Source organism: Hydractinia symbiolongicarpus, chromosome 9 (genome assembly GCF_029227915.1).
Source record: "Hydractinia symbiolongicarpus strain clone_291-10 chromosome 9, HSymV2.1, whole genome shotgun sequence".
NCBI classification, from domain to species: domain Eukaryota; kingdom Metazoa; phylum Cnidaria; class Hydrozoa; order Anthoathecata; family Hydractiniidae; genus Hydractinia; species Hydractinia symbiolongicarpus.
Genome location: NC_079883.1, coordinates 19,776,848 through 19,793,739, shown reverse-complemented (window position 1 = coordinate 19,793,739; position 16,892 = coordinate 19,776,848). Strand labels below are relative to the sequence as shown.

The 16,892-nt window shown below is 34.8% G+C and overlaps 1 protein-coding gene across 4 annotated transcripts in view; it reads left to right on the top strand.

Annotated features, from left to right (window-relative positions):
* The first annotated feature begins 6,429 nt into the window (after window positions 1-6,429).
* The window catches only part of LOC130657625 (striatin-3-like), a 32,210-nt gene continuing 21,747 nt past the window's right edge, over window positions 6,430-16,892 (top strand). For 2 of the 4 annotated variants that reach the window (XM_057460618.1, XM_057460617.1), the window contains exons 1-5: window positions 6,430-6,880; window positions 10,883-10,986; window positions 11,150-11,302; window positions 11,402-11,599; window positions 11,757-11,839. In XM_057460618.1, coding sequence (XP_057316601.1) covers window positions 6,695-6,880; window positions 10,883-10,986; window positions 11,150-11,302; window positions 11,402-11,599; window positions 11,757-11,839 — 724 coding nt within the window. In that variant the 5' untranslated portion in view covers window positions 6,430-6,694. Of the gene's footprint in view, window positions 6,881-6,919; window positions 7,041-10,882; window positions 10,987-11,149; window positions 11,303-11,401; window positions 11,600-11,756; window positions 11,840-16,892 lie in introns of those variants that run through there. The other 2 variants (XM_057460616.1, XM_057460619.1) reach the window with 2 other exon arrangements.

Below are 16,892 nucleotides of genomic sequence, written 5' to 3'. Positions count from 1 at the left end.
ATGCTGAAAACACCAGGTTTCACTAAAATTACAATTGAGAATGATCTAAGATTAACTTTTATTCCTGTTTCAAGCGTGTGGGAGATGTTAATGAATAATATTTAAATTGGTCAGAAATGATGGTAATTTTCAAAGAATTTGAGAAATAATTAATAGTGATAACACAGTTGTTTCAAGCATCAACAGTATCGCTATTTTCTTTTTTATGTTGTTGGAAGCCATATTTGCTTACATATTCACCCCGCCAGTTTTTTAAGAAACTAGTCGTTAGCCCGTGGAAAAAATCCACGGGTTCACCAACCTCGTTCTCAGGGCATTTTGCCTTGTTAATAAGTTGATAGCGGCGAAAAGGTTGTCCACTTAACGGCTCAGGGGCCACAAGACCCTGGGGACGAGGTTGCGGGTTCGCACTATGTTTTTATACTGTATCGCGTGCGTCTCGCTACTTGCGCAGCTAAGCTACCATTTTGCGTGTCAGACAGACAGACAGACTTATACGGGTATTATAATATGGAGACTAGCCGGTAACCCATGGATAGTCCACGGGACCGTCCGTCCTTTATATATCGCATATTTTGTGTTTCCATAGCACAAGGTTTTTCTCGCGCACAAACAGACAGACGGAATACGGCTATTATTAAAGAGACTAGTCGTTGCCCGTGGAAGAATCCACGGAGTCGCCCGTCCTTTATATATCGCATTTCGTGTTTCCGTAACACGACTTTTTTCTCGCGCAAAACAGACAGACGGAATGCGGCTATTATAATAGAGATAGTCGTTGCCCGTAGAAAAATCCACGGGTTCGCCCGTCCATTATATTTACCCGTCGCAACAAAGTGGATAAAAATATATCGAATTTGATATTCGTGCGCATTTTAAAATTTTCGTGTTTCCGTTACAGGACGCTGCTTTCGCGGACACACAGACAGACGACGGCTAGTAATAAAGAGACTAGTCGTTGCCCGTGGAAAAATCCACGGGGTAGCCCGTCCTTTATATATCGCACATTTCGTGTCTCCGTAACACGACGTGTTTCTTGCGCACAAACAGACAGACGGAATACGGCTATTATTAAAGAGATAGTCAGTAGCCCGTGGATAAATCCATGGGTTTGCCCGTCCTTATTGACGCCATAATTGGCACCATAATGGAAAGGATAACGCTTTACCTCTCGGTTATGACGGTAGACCATGTCATCAGGGCAAAGATAAAAATGTTGGTAAAAATGAAAAGCATCACTCAGAGAGAGAAAAGAGACTTCTTAGTGACCACCCTAAGATGTGTCAAACAAGAAAGCTAACACAACCAAACAAAAAAATGAATTGTCCTGTAGAGTTTCATGTGAAATAATTTTTGTCTTCCCAGAGTACGCAATAAGCAAAAACACTTCATGGCAAAGAAGCGCAACCTCTAAAAAGATCAAAAAAGCGTTTGAAGATAAACGTAATTCAACATCTACAAAATGTTTTGGCAAGTTAGAGTACATCAACAAACTTCCAAAAGGTACTTGCGTACGTAACTGTTGTTGTTGTGTTATTAACGCGACAATGCATTGAATATATTTTTTCTTAGGCTGCCATCGCTATCACAACGATCTTCGCTATTTGCGACGATCTTCTCAGTAGTTCGTACGACGTGAGGTGTTTGCTAGTGAAAAAAACCCATCAATTTTCCATTGTAAATTCAATCCAAATAGAAAAAAATTAAAAACTTGATAGCACGTGTCAAGATGGAGAATCGTCATTCAAAATTCGACCAAGAGAACATACAACAACTGAAAGACGAATGAAGTAGATGGGCTGACGCACATTTCTCACCAAGGTATGGTCGCGTTTGCTACATTTCTCACCAAGGTATGGTCGCGTTTGCTCTAGTACACATTGCTTTTTTTAACTTTTAACTTTAACATAAAAATTGGAATATTTATCATTTTAGAGTTTTAAGGCATAAAAATGAAGAGGTTGTTTATGTTGACAAAGCCGATGATGACGATAATAACGACGACGATAGCGATTACGATACAGAGGAGGAGGGAAATGGTAATATTAAAATGCGAAACTTTTCGGATAGAAAACTGTTGTTTATATATCAAAACAAACAAATGCAGAAACTCTATTCCATAAACGGACGTCATCTTGTTTTGATGGATGCGACATACAAAACAACAAAATATGCTTTGCCTTTGTTTTTTCTGGTTGTGAAAACGAATGTATCATATTAAGTGAGATTTTTACTAGTCTAGTATCCTTCCACAGTAAATAGCTAAACATTGCATGTTGTAATTTGCGCCTTTGTTAAGGTCGTTGCAGTAATCAACGATCAATGCTTTGAAAAAAATAAAAGGTACTTTTTTTTTTTTTTTTTTATTTTTATTTTTTTTTTTAACTTTTTTCTTTTCTTTTCAATTCAATTAATCTGATTTTTTTTTATCCCTGCTTCGTTTTAAAAGAATTAAATCTTTCTGTAAATCCTAAATATGCTATGGTTGATTATGACAACGCAGAAATCTCAATTTTGCAAGACGTCTTCCCCGACATACAGATATTCCTATGTCATTTTCACAGGGAACAAGCTTGGAGTAGGTAGGAGAAATAGTCCGTGTATTCTGTGTAAGTGTAAAGTTAGTATGAGTCAATCACGTGTCCAGCGCCTGTATCTTTTTTATATATATTGTAAAAAGAAAATGGGCCACTGGAAAAGAAGCTGCCTATACTTATTACCAAGTTATTGGGTTATTAGGTTCGTTAATAAACATGAGAACCAAGTGGTAAACTTCGCCGATGACGTTAAAGCTCATCTCAGGAGAATTGCAAATGTGACTACTGAAAACAAACTTAAAGATGCGATCGATAGTTTGAATAATTGGGAACATTTTAGGGGGAAATTGAAAAGATGGTTTCAAGGTAAATTGTTATGCAATTATAAAATTATATAAAATATAAAAATTATAAAATCTGACAAAATCATGATTTTTCTTTCAAGCAATAGGTACATGGTTGCCCAACCTCGTCCCCAGGGCATCTTGTATCTTTTCTGACCCCGGGACGGCTTCAGAACTAAAGAGATGGTCTTTTGCATACAGACCAGTTTATCTGATGATGGTAAATACGAACAATGGAATTGAACGTATTAACGAAGATCTCAAATATGACGAGCTCATAACTTAAAAAGGCTGTTCTCTTAACGATCTACTCACTGTGCTGATTGATAGTTTTTTACCCAAAGCTACACTCAAAGTATGTAGAAATGAATGTACGGCACAAAATGTATCGCACAGACGTTCCAATTTTTTTAAAGGATCGAATGAATGGTTTGTAGATGAAATGCTTTGGAATAGAGGTAAAGTGACGACAGCATGATCGATTCTGTTCGTCAAAAGGATGAATCCAATTACTTTGTAAAAAGCAATTCAATTATTTCATCTGTGGTTTCAGAATTTGAGGTGGATTTTGAAAGTTCAAACAGACACTGTAAATGTACCTGCATGTACTTCCATAAAAATCGAATTTTATGCAAGCATTTTTTTGCAGTCATAGCAAAAGGAATGCGAAATTTTGAAGAGGTCTCTTCGCTATTTCGCGAACATCCTTACGTTACATTAGACCGAGAAGTGCATCTACTTGCGTCACAAGTAGATGAAGGTAATGATTTTGTCAACATTAATTATATGTCTGTAGAAAATGACAAAGATGTGGTAGAAACAGGAAGGTCGCGTGATGTGGATAAAGAAATTCCGATGCTGAAGGAGTTGCCGAGAAGATTTTCAAACTTTAAATCTAAAAAGTGAGCCTTTTGGTAAAAATTAAAATACTTAATGAAAAATGTTACAACATTCAGAGCTCCGAAACTGTAATTGTTGAATTAACTGAGGGAGTTAACGATCTTATCGATGCCGCCAATATCCAATTACAGATGGAAAACGATCTTTTTATTGAAGCACCTAAAACATTATTGGCACCAAAAAGAAATTACGAAGATGATATCGTGTACTGCGCGAAAGAATTTTAAGCACCCATTTTCCAAAAGGTTGGTTCAACAGCTGATATGATGAAACAGTTTTATCGTGCAAGAATATCTTTGGAGAAAATGATGATTCCCTTTAAACTAAGTAACCAAGGCCCAGGTAGTGCTAAAGTATCGTCATTGACGGCAGTACCCCCGGCAGAACACGTGGTTGTGCCTGAGAGCAGTAAAGAAGACGATGAATGTTTCTTTACTAAGGAAGTATCCGAGAAAGGTGCACGATTACACCTATAATTGAAATTTAATGAGACAATTGCAAAGCAAATTGAGGAAAACAACCGGCTATATTTTGATGTGATAAACTTGTCACAAAATATTTTGCTACAGCAATTTAAAACAAGACGTATGATATACGTAAACAACCTCGCGAATAAAGTTTACAAAAAGCTGTCAATCAGATTGTGATTTCTGTTACGAAGTTAGAAACGACATATTATGCTATTCAGATAGGCTATAATAGTTGTTACGCACTATGCAGTTATTTTTTCAAAATTGATTTGTGATATCTTTTTGAACGGAAAACTCCTCGAATTTGAAGCCCAGAAGAGGAATGCATAAAGTTGATGGTTGTCTTCGTTTCTCTCTTACGTAATGTTGTGGAAATTTTGCAGACTACTTTCCAGGCATTTGGGAGACCTTAAGTCTGCTTACATTCACCTTTGTAAACTTTGATGGAGACACTTTTACTTTACCAGTTAGTTAAAAAATGATTTTGAACACTTATCTTATATAACAGCAAAAAAAAAAAAAGTAAAAATAATTACCAAGATGAGATTCGAACACACGACTACTCCCGTTTCGGTGCTCAGAGAGGCAAAAATTTCCATTCTTGTGGGACACATTTGCGTTTTAATACAAGCTCACGAGCTTGTAATAAACCGGCTGGCAGACACATCTTTAAAATGGTCCCAATTCTCTCAGCATCAGGGTAATTTCGTTCAGATATTATTTTTAGCTGACTCAGAACACTGGATTGTAATTAGTCGCGACGATTTTGATGGGATAAAAGTTTACGATTCTTTACGTTCTTGGGGTACGACATACCCAAGTTATTCTTAAGTCGGCATGTCGAACAGCATTTAGCCAACCACCACCTTTGACAATAACCATGATGTCAGTGCAACAACAAAATAACTCAGTAGACTGTGGTGTTGTTCTGCCCCAACTACGGACACCGGCCCAACTTTGGACGCGGGAATGGCCCATCTTTACCCAGGACGGCCCGTCAAAAGACGGGTCGGTGCATTCGCAGTTGGGATGGCCCATCTATTGACGACCCCGGTCTAACTTTGGACAAACGTTTGCAAATTCGTCTTAAGTTGGTACAGGCCGCCCAACTATTGACGAAGGAATCTCCCGCTTTTAAAAACCGTGTCATCGGATGGGACAAACTCAACTGTACATAAAGGACTCTTGCAATTTTAGAAAATGTGTCATAAGATGGGACAGGCCTAACTATTGACAAAGAATTCCCATGCTTTTAAAAGACTGTGGCACAAGATGGGACAAGCCCAACTATTGACACTTTTTAGAAACAGCCAGAACATGGGTCAGTCTGAAGTCTCCCAGACTAAAGTTAAACCTTGTAACATGGACAACACACTGTTTCGAATTTTAAAAAAAAATTGAAGACAGGCCAGGCCCAACTGTGGACGAATGCAGTGTCTATAGGAGAGGACTTAAGAAAAGAAAACAAAGAGAACAAATAATAAATGGAGGAGAAAAATCATGAATTCTCATCAAGTTGCAATAATTCCATCAAAAATTATCTTAAAAAGTAGCTAAACATAAATAGCTTAAAAAATAGCCAGCTAGCTAGCTGTATATACATATAAAACATTACATTTATAGCTGAGCTAAATGTTATATCTCGATAATGAGTCATAATTATTTAGCTAGTCATTATGCTCACAACAATCCAGGTAAAAACATCTTCAATCATGTAACGAGGAAGTCTCTAATTGCTTTAAAAATGCATTCGCTGATCTGGTCTTGCGCCAAGAGTTGCTAAGCCAAGTAGTATTGTTTTTGCTGCCCACAAAAAACTTTAAATGCATAGCTGGATTTATTCTCAGCTCAGCTCTTGATGTATGCAAACATCTTTTAACGCCACGTCGCAAGTTGGTCCTGGCCCGTCAATTGAAAGGGCAGCATGTCAAAAGATGGGCCACCCTGTCAAAAGATGGGCCACCGTGTCTAAGGATGGTCCGTCCCGTCTTAAGAACCGTGTTCTAAGTTGGGTCGGAATATTGTGACCACAATTTGGCCGATACGAACTAGCCACCACCGGATCAAAATGCACAATAGCATGTACGTTGCATCATTCCCCTGGTTTCCCATGGTGGGAGGGGCATCGCCTGCCTCTTTTGTCCCGCGCGTTATTGCGGGTTGTAAAACGCATGCGCAGTAAGATCAAAACTTTAAACTTTTCAAAATGGCAAATATTCGAACTAGGTGAACGGAAAAGCAGAATAAACCTTCTAGCTAGTCTAAATAGAAGTAGCTATACTTTGAATACTTGATGAAAACAGAATAAAATTTGTGGGAAAAAATTCTGTCAGAAACTAAGTTACTTTAGTGTATTTTGGTGAAAAATAGAAACAAGAATATGTGACTGTGCACAAATCTTTCATCGTTTAAGTAGAGTGTATAGTTCAAGATAATTTTAGTGATGGAAAATGAACCAAGCCCTAACTCGAATGGTGGCAACAGGAATGGTTTAAATGTAACCGAAAATGTAAACAACATTAACAGACCAACATACACTATACCTGGGATTTTACATTATGTCCAACATGAATGGGCCAGATTTGATATGGAAAGAGCCCATTGGGAAGTTGAAAGGGCAGAACTCCAGGTATTTTGTGATTATGAAGATCTCTTTATCAAATGCATATATAGACGAGTTTCATCCTGATGCATGTTGTTTATAATTCCCAGACCTCTTACGCAAATCAACAGGCAAAATAATGCAGGCGATAAGCCGTGAACAAGTCGATTCCAAACTTTATTTTCAGGTAGAGGCATCTTTTGATCTTAAAATTAAATATATCTTGCATGTAGATTAGATTTAGAACACATTCAGTGAAAGAAGCTCGTAGTCACAGTGCAAAAGTTTTTACCAAAATTTGATTTTCTTGACTTTAAGTCTGCTTTTTTGTTAATTTTTCTAATCTTTAAAAATGTTAACATTGAAATTATCAAGCTTCTTGGCTTGTAAACAAGGTCATTCGTGGAAATATCCCAAATTTGCAAAGATGACCCATGGAATAATAACAATTACAAGGGTGGAAAGGCCCTGGACAAATACCCCAGAGTTCAGGATTTCCTGGTATCAAGCACAGCGGACTTGAAGTAATTCTTACCATGATGATTTTAGCCAGTTATTTATTGTTGAAAATTTGTAAAGCTCTATTTCTCTGTGTTCATTTCTTCATGAAGTAGTTCTTACATTTGAAGTTTCTTTACATAACCAGACAACTACTGTGTAGGAGAGTTGGTTTAAAATCAAACTGAATAATATATCCAGAATGTTTTTTTGATTTTTTTGTTTTGGTACCCATAACGAAATTTATGACTTGAGTTATGAAATACGAGTTACGAAAAGTGAAATTTTGAAAACAGGGAAATTTAAACAAAACTACTTAAATTAAGAAAAAAATCGAAACAAAACTTTTAGGTACATCCCTCCTGAATAAGATAATTGAAAAAGATGAAGAAAAATTCAGTGGTTTTGTCAATTTTTTTGCTTATAAATCCTTGTATTATTTATTTTCGTACAAAAAACTTATACCAACCTATAGAAAATGTTGTTACATTTTCATATATTAAGTTAATGTTAAGAAGATATTCTGATTTAAAAAATCATGCAAAGTTTTGTAATTGTGACAGCATCGTGGATTGTGTGTGTCATGCATAATACGCGGTCCATGTGTCCTGATTCCAATAATGCAGAGATTGCTTTTTATAATTTTTTTTTTTTGCCACTTTCACCTCTGCTTGGACGTTCTTCTTTGCTAAAAAAACTCCAGTCTTTTTTGGGGCACCTTATTACGTAGAATTTATTGCGCAGCTCAAATTAAAGACAATTCCTTTATATACGGAGGTGTTCCACTCGAGGGCTAAAATATGCTGATATCAGCAGCAAAAATCTAAAAATCATAAGGCAGAACCACATTTTTTCAAAATTACCCAGTGAGATATTAATAACATATTCAGCAGCAACAGAAAAATATATCAATTATAGGTATCCAGCAGCAGATAAAGAAATATGAAATGTCGCTTTTGAGAATACTCAGGTTCTGTACAATGTTATTCCGTGTGACCACATATGGGTCTTCTTATTAATATCTGCTGACCAGATTTGCATATAGCTTTTTTTTATTTTTAAATCTAAACCATTTCTAACTGTTGGACAGCTATTATTTTTTTTCCTTGTTCATTATATTTATATTTGCAATATAAATTTTCTGTGCTGTCTGTCCCAGTGCAATTCAACCAATGTCACCTATTATTTGAAATGCAACTGCTGTGATGTCGAGGTTTCCTGTATTGGCAAAACAAACAATCTCTGTTTTCGCACAACCAACACATATCAACTAGCAGCACAGGAATTAATTTTGACTGTAAAAAAGGAAAAAGATCTAATTAGTTACAAATGACATTTTCACAAACTTGGATATAACACTATGAATATACAGTGCAGTCTGAATGTAATCTACCGCGGACGCGAAACTCCCATGAATAGTTACACAGAACAATAACATTGCGATAGCTTTTGTTTGATAAACAATGACCCCACGCGATCGATTGTTTAATCACAATAGGTTGCAAGATCAATTTTAGCAATCTATTTTGCGCAAACTCTTTTGAAATTTTAAATTGCAGTAATTAAATATAAAAGTTTAGATTGCATTTTAAAAGTTTTTAAACGAAAAGCTGCTATAGAAATGTTTTTTTTAAATCGCATTTTAAAAGCTGTGATACAAATCTTTTTTGAGATCGCATTTTAAAAGTTTATAAACGAAAAAGCGGCGATAAAAAAGATTTTTTAGATCGCATTTTATAAGTTTATAAATGAAAAGCGCCGATAGAAAAGATTTTTTAGATCACATTTTAAAAGTTTAAAAATGAAAAGCGGCGATAGAAATGTTTTTTAAGATCGTATTTTAATAGTTTATAAACGAAAAACGGCGATAGAAAAGATTTTTTAGATCGCATTTAAAAGTTTAAAAAGAAAAGCAGCAATAGAAATGTTTTTTTAAATCGCATTTTAAAAGTTTATAAACGAAAAGCGGCAATAGAAAAGATTTTTTAGATCGCATTTTAAAAGTTCGATAAAGAAGAACGGGGATAGAAATGTTTTTTTAGATTGCATTTTAAAAGTTTAAAAATGAAAAGCGGCGATAGAAATGTTTTCATTTTTTTCAATAAAAAAATATGGCGAAGGATTTATTTTACGTTGTTTGTTAAGAAGGAAATGTTTTCATCAAGAAATGTAGATATTGTATTTATTTCAGAATATACACCATTTGTTTTACAAAAATGAACCGTAGTTGTATCCTTTTATAAAAAAACGCACAAGTCATTTAATAGTTGTGAACAATGCTTTTCATATGTTTTTTAAATTAAACGCGCTGGAATCTTTTTAAGTAATTAAATCAACAATACATTCTCGCGCAATGGATTATAAAACTTCGCAAAAGATTTTTATTATTTAATTACTTCACGCTAATACTGAAGGGAATAGCTTATCAATACATTTACACAATGTATTACAAGAAATATAATCAAGAAATAAAGCTTCGATTTTTCTTCACGAGCACATTGTTTTTTAACACGCAAATATAAACTCGCAAAACCCTTAAGGGATTTTATTATAACAAAAGACAAACGACTGCCGTCCTCCACGCAAAGGTGTGATATTAGCGTGTACGCGGTAGATTACATTCAGACTGTACTGTATAAAAAATCATTTCCTAATTTTGATTTATCGATTTTATTCACTTTCATTGTGTCAGCTATGCAATACACAAAGCAATTATTTTTAACCGAATTTAAATTGCAATATGCACAAAAAATCATTGAATCTTACACAGCTGACAAAGGCCTTCTGTGTATTTTATTTTATTTTATATTTATTTTTTTACAAGAAGAAAAAAGTATATTTATATTGTTTTAATAAATTCAGTTTGTTTATTTTCACATAAACTTTTTTTACTTATATATAAGTATATTTTTACTTATATATATGCGAGTAAAAGTTCATGCACAAAGACATTGCAATCAACATACATCAAGCATGTAGGGGCGTGTCTTTTCACATTAAAAGTACAATAAAAGCATGCACAAAAATCTTTTAACAAAAGAGCTTTCCTCCACAGTCATTCAATACAGTATTTTTCAGTATTTATTAGAATTATCAGTACAGAGGAGGGTGTTACCACAAGCATACATCCTAGAATTTAGCAGCAAACACTGTAGCACTATTTGGGCGTGAATTTCAATTGCCATTTTTTAGGGGGAGCTTTTTAAAACAGCTACTGTAACTCCAACATCGATGTCCACTAGCAAGCTAGTTATGTGGCTGGTGTCAGGTGCATATAGTTACGAAATGTTGGAAAAAAGCTTTTGAAAATAAATAATCACCTGAATCCATGTTGCAAAAGTCAAAGCCAACATTCCCTGTGATGGTTTAATGTTTCAATGGAAGTCTTATAAAAATAAAAATAGGGTGAGCAAAAGCACTTGCGCAAATTCTACTATGTGAGCGACCGAAATTTTGGGAACCATTTGCTTAAGGCAAGGACTGTATATTATCATATATTTTTTTCTTATTTTGTTTCCTTCTTTTTATCAGGCTCGAATAGCATTCCTGCAGGGGGAGAGAAAAGGACAGGAGAACCTGAAACGTGATCTAGTCCGCAGAATAAAAATGTTAGAATTTGCACTTAGACAAGAAAGGTATGAATCACACCAATTTTCCCTCCTTAATTATATATTTTCTCATTTAGAATACTAGATATTTTCTCATTTGTTATGGAAATGTCAGTGTTGTTAAGCTTTATTAGTTATTGCACTCTGCACATAGACTATTGTGTAACTTCATAAATTTTTAATGTTACAGACAAAAATTCCACAAGTTAAAATATGGTACAGACTTGAAACTGCCAGAGGTAAAAAATAACGAGGAAGAAGAAAATTCTATGGACAACTTAATAATAAACAAAAATCATGATTTAGTTTTTAATTATCGGCAAGGAAGGCAGCTGCTACGTCAGTAAGTACTGGAACACCAAATTAACAACATTAAATTTATGTTATTTGGAGTTTTTTGCAAGAGTTTTTTTGTTTAACATTGTGGTTTAAAATTGCGTAGGTATCTTCAAGAAATCGGCTACACTGACAAGGTTTTGGACATGCGATCAGCAAGAGTACGTTCACTATTAGGTATAACTACAGACGACCTGCCACCTGATGCTAATGAGAACTTAGTATCTGCACGTGAAAGTCGTTTAAAGAAACAAGAAAATCGACATGCTGTTGCAGAAAATGAAAATGATCTTAAAAACGCACAGTATGTTTGCTTATGTTTTGATTTATGTCTGTGAAGTACTTCACAATGCTTAGCTATTTGGTTTGGTTTGTTAGCTGTATATGCTAACATGACTTTTGGAATGTTTGAGACAAGCTAATTAAAAATTTTTACTTTGATACGACTATGAAATTTTTAGGAATATAAATCATGAACCAGAGCAAGATGCAAATCAAGAACATGATGATGAAATTTTAAGACACTCAATAAAATCAAAGGATGGTATGAATGATGGCACTTTTAAAAGATTGTCAGCCAGTTTTCTTTTCAGTCACTTTGTGGATAGGAAGGGCTGAACCTGGCAAGAAATACCCAGAATTCTAACACACTCTCGTTTCTGACACACTTTTGATAACATCCCAAAATTATCAGATCCAAGTGGGCCGGAAGAGGAAAGGAAAGTGTGAAACAAAACAAAACTGTGCTAGAACGCGCTGGGTTTTCTCGCCATGTTCGGACATTCCTATCTACTCTAATTTCCTACACTGATAAATTTTTCTGAATTTGAATCTCAGACCTTTCTAACTAATTTGCACCAAATAAGTTAGAAATTAGGTGCTGAGGGGACATGGATGATGCCAATTAGATGCCAATTTTGTATGAAAAGTATGAGAACCGAAGTGTTCCATTTTGTCCACCAATCAAACGGTTTTTGTCCCGTGCTTCTATGTTGTCTGTTCAATAAAAGAGCAATTTTGTTCACGGTTTGGTTTTGTTCACGTGTACGAATACTTTTGTTCACATGAATGGAAAATGGTACGTAAAATGTTCCGTAAAGTCAAAAGAAATGTTCATTTTGACTGGCAAAATTATTTTTAAATATGGCGGCATTCAACAAGCACCACATGTTGGCAACTGTTCTTATTATTTTAAAAAGAAGGCGTTGCCATCGTCAAAAGAGGACTGATGAATTTTTCTTTATATCTTTTCGATGAAAATCTGCATGACTCTTGTCATAAAATACTCCATACTTGTACACAATCGTGGAAAGTTCTTCGTCGTTGCACGCCATTTTGATGTTTATCCTTTTATCAAACCAAACATGTTGAACAACTAATTTTAAATGTTTTCTAGTTTGAAATGCTGTTCAAATGCAATTGCTTAATTTTTTTTCTTCTTTTTTCTTCCTTTTGCTTACGTACAGTTTCTTACGTGCAAAAAGTTTTGCACGCAAGAAAATCCACAAAAGCGCTTCTGGAATTCCGGAAGGGTTTACCTAGTTTTCGTAAGACATGTCACATGTACGTAAATTTTTTACGTAACGTAAGAGAATGAATGAACACAACCTTCTTACGTAAAAAATTACGTTCATGTGAATGCGGCTTTAATGCAAAAAGAAATAATAAAAAGGGATATTTAATTTAACCACAAGCAAAAAAAACGGCATATTAAATAAATTCATTTTAGCAATTTTACGAAAATTTAATTTACCCACAAGTGAAATGAAACTGTAATTAATGATTTAGTCGATGCTCAATGCAAATATTGACTGTTTTTACGTTTAGAGTTTTTTGTAGTTAGGCGATGTTTACTGTATAAACAACTTTTCAGTGCTTAAATTTCGGGAGCTCTTCACTTACGAAAAGCACGATTAGTTGCCGATCAATTTAACTGATTGGTTTTTTATCCAGATGTCAAATGTGAAAGTTCGGCAGTCAGTGACCGCCTATCATTTTAAATGCTGAATTAAAAGCATTTCGTTGCTGTGCCATTTTTATTTTGATTGGCAAAAATGTTCTCGATATATATTTTTCAAACAAGTATTCGTGAGTGAGAATTTGTTTACATTATTATGTAGCCTTAAATCAGATTGTGAGATTACAGCGTTGCACAACTAAGTGTTACGGCTCTAAAGTAAAATAACACAATTCCTTTGCCCTGTACACCGCACAGGGATTACTGTTTTGGCGTGCCAAACAATTGTAGATCAAGTTTCATCAATGTTTACAACCGGGAATTTCAACCGATATAGGAAAAAGTTTTAGGTGAAGTCATTAATTAAACTTTGTAACTACTTGTGGAACAAACAATAGTTTATGTAAATTAAACTACGCATAGTTAAAGGCTGCTAATAATGATAATAATGATATACAACGCTAACGATGAATAATGAAAATCATTAATTAAAATGATATTTCGTTATTACCAAAGATTCTTTTATCTTTTAGATATTTTATTTTTTTCTGAAAGACAACCATGCCAATGTTTTAGTAATCTTGAATTATTAGAAAAACAAATTCAGAGTACCTAGTTCAGAAATCTATATCGCTCTCTCTATATTTTTTATAGGTCAAAAATGAAGGAACACAAAGAAACACTTGAATTTTCAAGGGTTTCATTCTCTATTTCTTCTTTACTATTGTCACTCTCAGAAAGATTATCGAAAATATTTTCAAACTGAACCGTTGGTCGCTTTTCCATATATTTAGAGACGACATCCTTCATCAAGTTTTCTTTTTCTTCGTTCATCCAGGCTTGATGGTTTCCGGCAATAATCATGCAATCTTTCATGACTTTGTGACTCATACTGAGACAGCGATCCGACAAAAGCATCATTAATATACTGAAAACACGTTCCACTGAACTATTTGATAAAGACAAATAGATAACGTGTTCTGCCAACATCAATATTTTTTTTTTTTTTGTAAAAGAATAATTTTTCCCAGACAGCTGCAGACCCAATATTTTTTAAAAAAGATTGAAGGCAAATTTGCAGAGATCTTCATTCCATAAATACTTTGTTTTTCCCAAACCCCGCCGCTACCAAGGGCACATCAAAAATATCGCAAAGCTTTGTGATAGATTCCTTGCTATTATCTTGACTCTTTTTTCAGTACTGTGGTTTGAGCCAAGTTAAAAGGCTGAAAACTTAGATTGAAAATCTTTCTGAGATTAGAGCTAAGCCGGGGCGAGCGGAAGATAGCACGCCATAATTAATTTAGGTGTGTGCAGAGGCGTGCGCGTGCGATCACACGCCATTCCTGACCAGGCCTGATTACCTGATTAAAAAACCATTCGGTATTGCTGGATAAAGAACTTTCCAAGACTAGTATCATCACAAATAATTGTGGTTACGCAAAATTTTTATATTAGTGCTGAATCAATTTTTTGAGGTAGAATCTGCACAAAAACGACACATTAAAATATGCCAGACAAAAGGGGTTGTTGTGGTCGATATGCCAAAACACTATTTAAAGCTAATGTTTAATACCTTCAATAGGTCATTGCGAGTACCTTATGTGATATGATGTCTTTGAATCCATCACACAAAATTGAATCAAACCAAAGGTGGATTGGAGGACAACAAAGTACCAACATCACAAGTTGTGCAGGTCTTGCATCCACATTAAAGTTCTAACACAGTATGAGCCAATTGTCTATCATGGGGACGATGCTGGACAGATCTTTGTCAAAAATCTGATAGAAGGAAGAAACAGGATATACCACAATCACCTGAAACCTAAAACAACAATCAAAATGACAAAAGAACCACACCACATCATGGGAAATAACAACTGCAATCTAAACAATAAAATACCATCATTGATACCAGTAATATTCTACAACCAACAATGATACGACTCCAACCTATTCATAACCAATTAGCAGAAATAGAAGAGGGCATAAATTGCATCCCAATTTATGAGGAAAAATACATCTCGTTGTGAAAAAAACATACAGTTTCAAGTTCATGACATTATCTCTGGACAAACTATCTAGCAACCTTAGTAAACACAAAATAACTGCATGCCCTTACGAGGGTAAGCAACTGGACTTAATAAAAAGGAAAGGTGTTCATCCATACAATTACGTGGATAGCTTCAATAGATTGAATGAGACATCATTACCACCCATGGAGGAGTTTTATAGCAAACTATACGCAAAGCACAACAAAAGAAGATTATCAGCATACATGAAACATATGGGCAAAGGTTTAACATCACAAACATGGGTGAATATCACAACCTATATCTAAAATCAATTGTCCTACTACTAGCTGTTGTATTTATGAATTTTCAAAACATATGCATGGAAAACTAACAATTAGATTTAGCTTGGTATTACACAGCACCTGGCCTATCATGGGATGCTTGACTTAAATCCACATTGGTAGAAGTAGTGCTCCTATCCTACGTTGACATGTTACAATTTTTGAAAACTCTATGTGGTGAAGTGTTTATGATTTCGGACAGATACTCAAAGAAAAATAACAAGTACTAAACTCTAGACTACAATCTGGACTACAATCCAAAAAAACCTTCAAAATACCTAAAGAAACTAGATGCGAACAATCTGTAAGGATGACCTATGTCAGAACCACCACTCAAAGGAGGGTTCAAATGGATGAAGGAACACAAGGTAGAAAACATAAACTTCAGCGAGAATGAGGAGTATATGGTGGAGGTAGATTTAAAATATATAAAAGAACTACATGACTATCAATGATTATCGACTTGCCCCTAAAAGAATAGAGGTAAATGAAATAGAAAGGTTAATCCTGAAACTGTGATCCAAGACAAAATACATACTTCAATACAGGAACCAGAAATACATCAGGGAATAAGATTCAGACAATCACCTTTGATGAAATCATATATCAACAAAAACATCCAACTAAGGATTAAAGCTAATAACGAGTTCAAAAAAGACTTCTTCAAACTCATGAGAAACTCGGTGTTCAGTAAAACAATAGAAAACATTAAATCAAATAAACAGCCTTATCAAGTAACTACGACATAACAGTAAAGCTCTACTTAAAACCTAACCATCAAGCGGACATCAGTGAGAACATAGTTGCTTTCCACTTACTCCAAACAAAACTAACTTTCAACAAGCCTGTATAAATTGGGGCGTGTATCCTTGAAATATCCAAATTATTATTGATGTACGACTTTCACTAGAACGTAAAAAAAAAATGTACAACAATGGAGCAAAGCTGTTAATTAAGACTGATTCCCTCTGCTACAAAGTCTGAACAGACCATGTGTATTTCAATTTATGGGAAAATAATGACCTTTAAGACTACTCTAACTACAACAAAGACCATTTCCACTACACCGACACAAAGAAAAAAGGTGTTAAGAGAGTTTAAGGATGACTGTGGTGGAAAAGTCATGAAGAGATTCATTGGTCTAAGATCTAAGTTATATGCATTCAAGGTTGATCAAAATAAAGAGTAACATGTGATGCATATGAAGACTGTCTGTTCAAAAAAAGAAAAACCGAGGAAATGAACGTTAGGTGCTACAAACATGAAATATACACGGAAACAAAC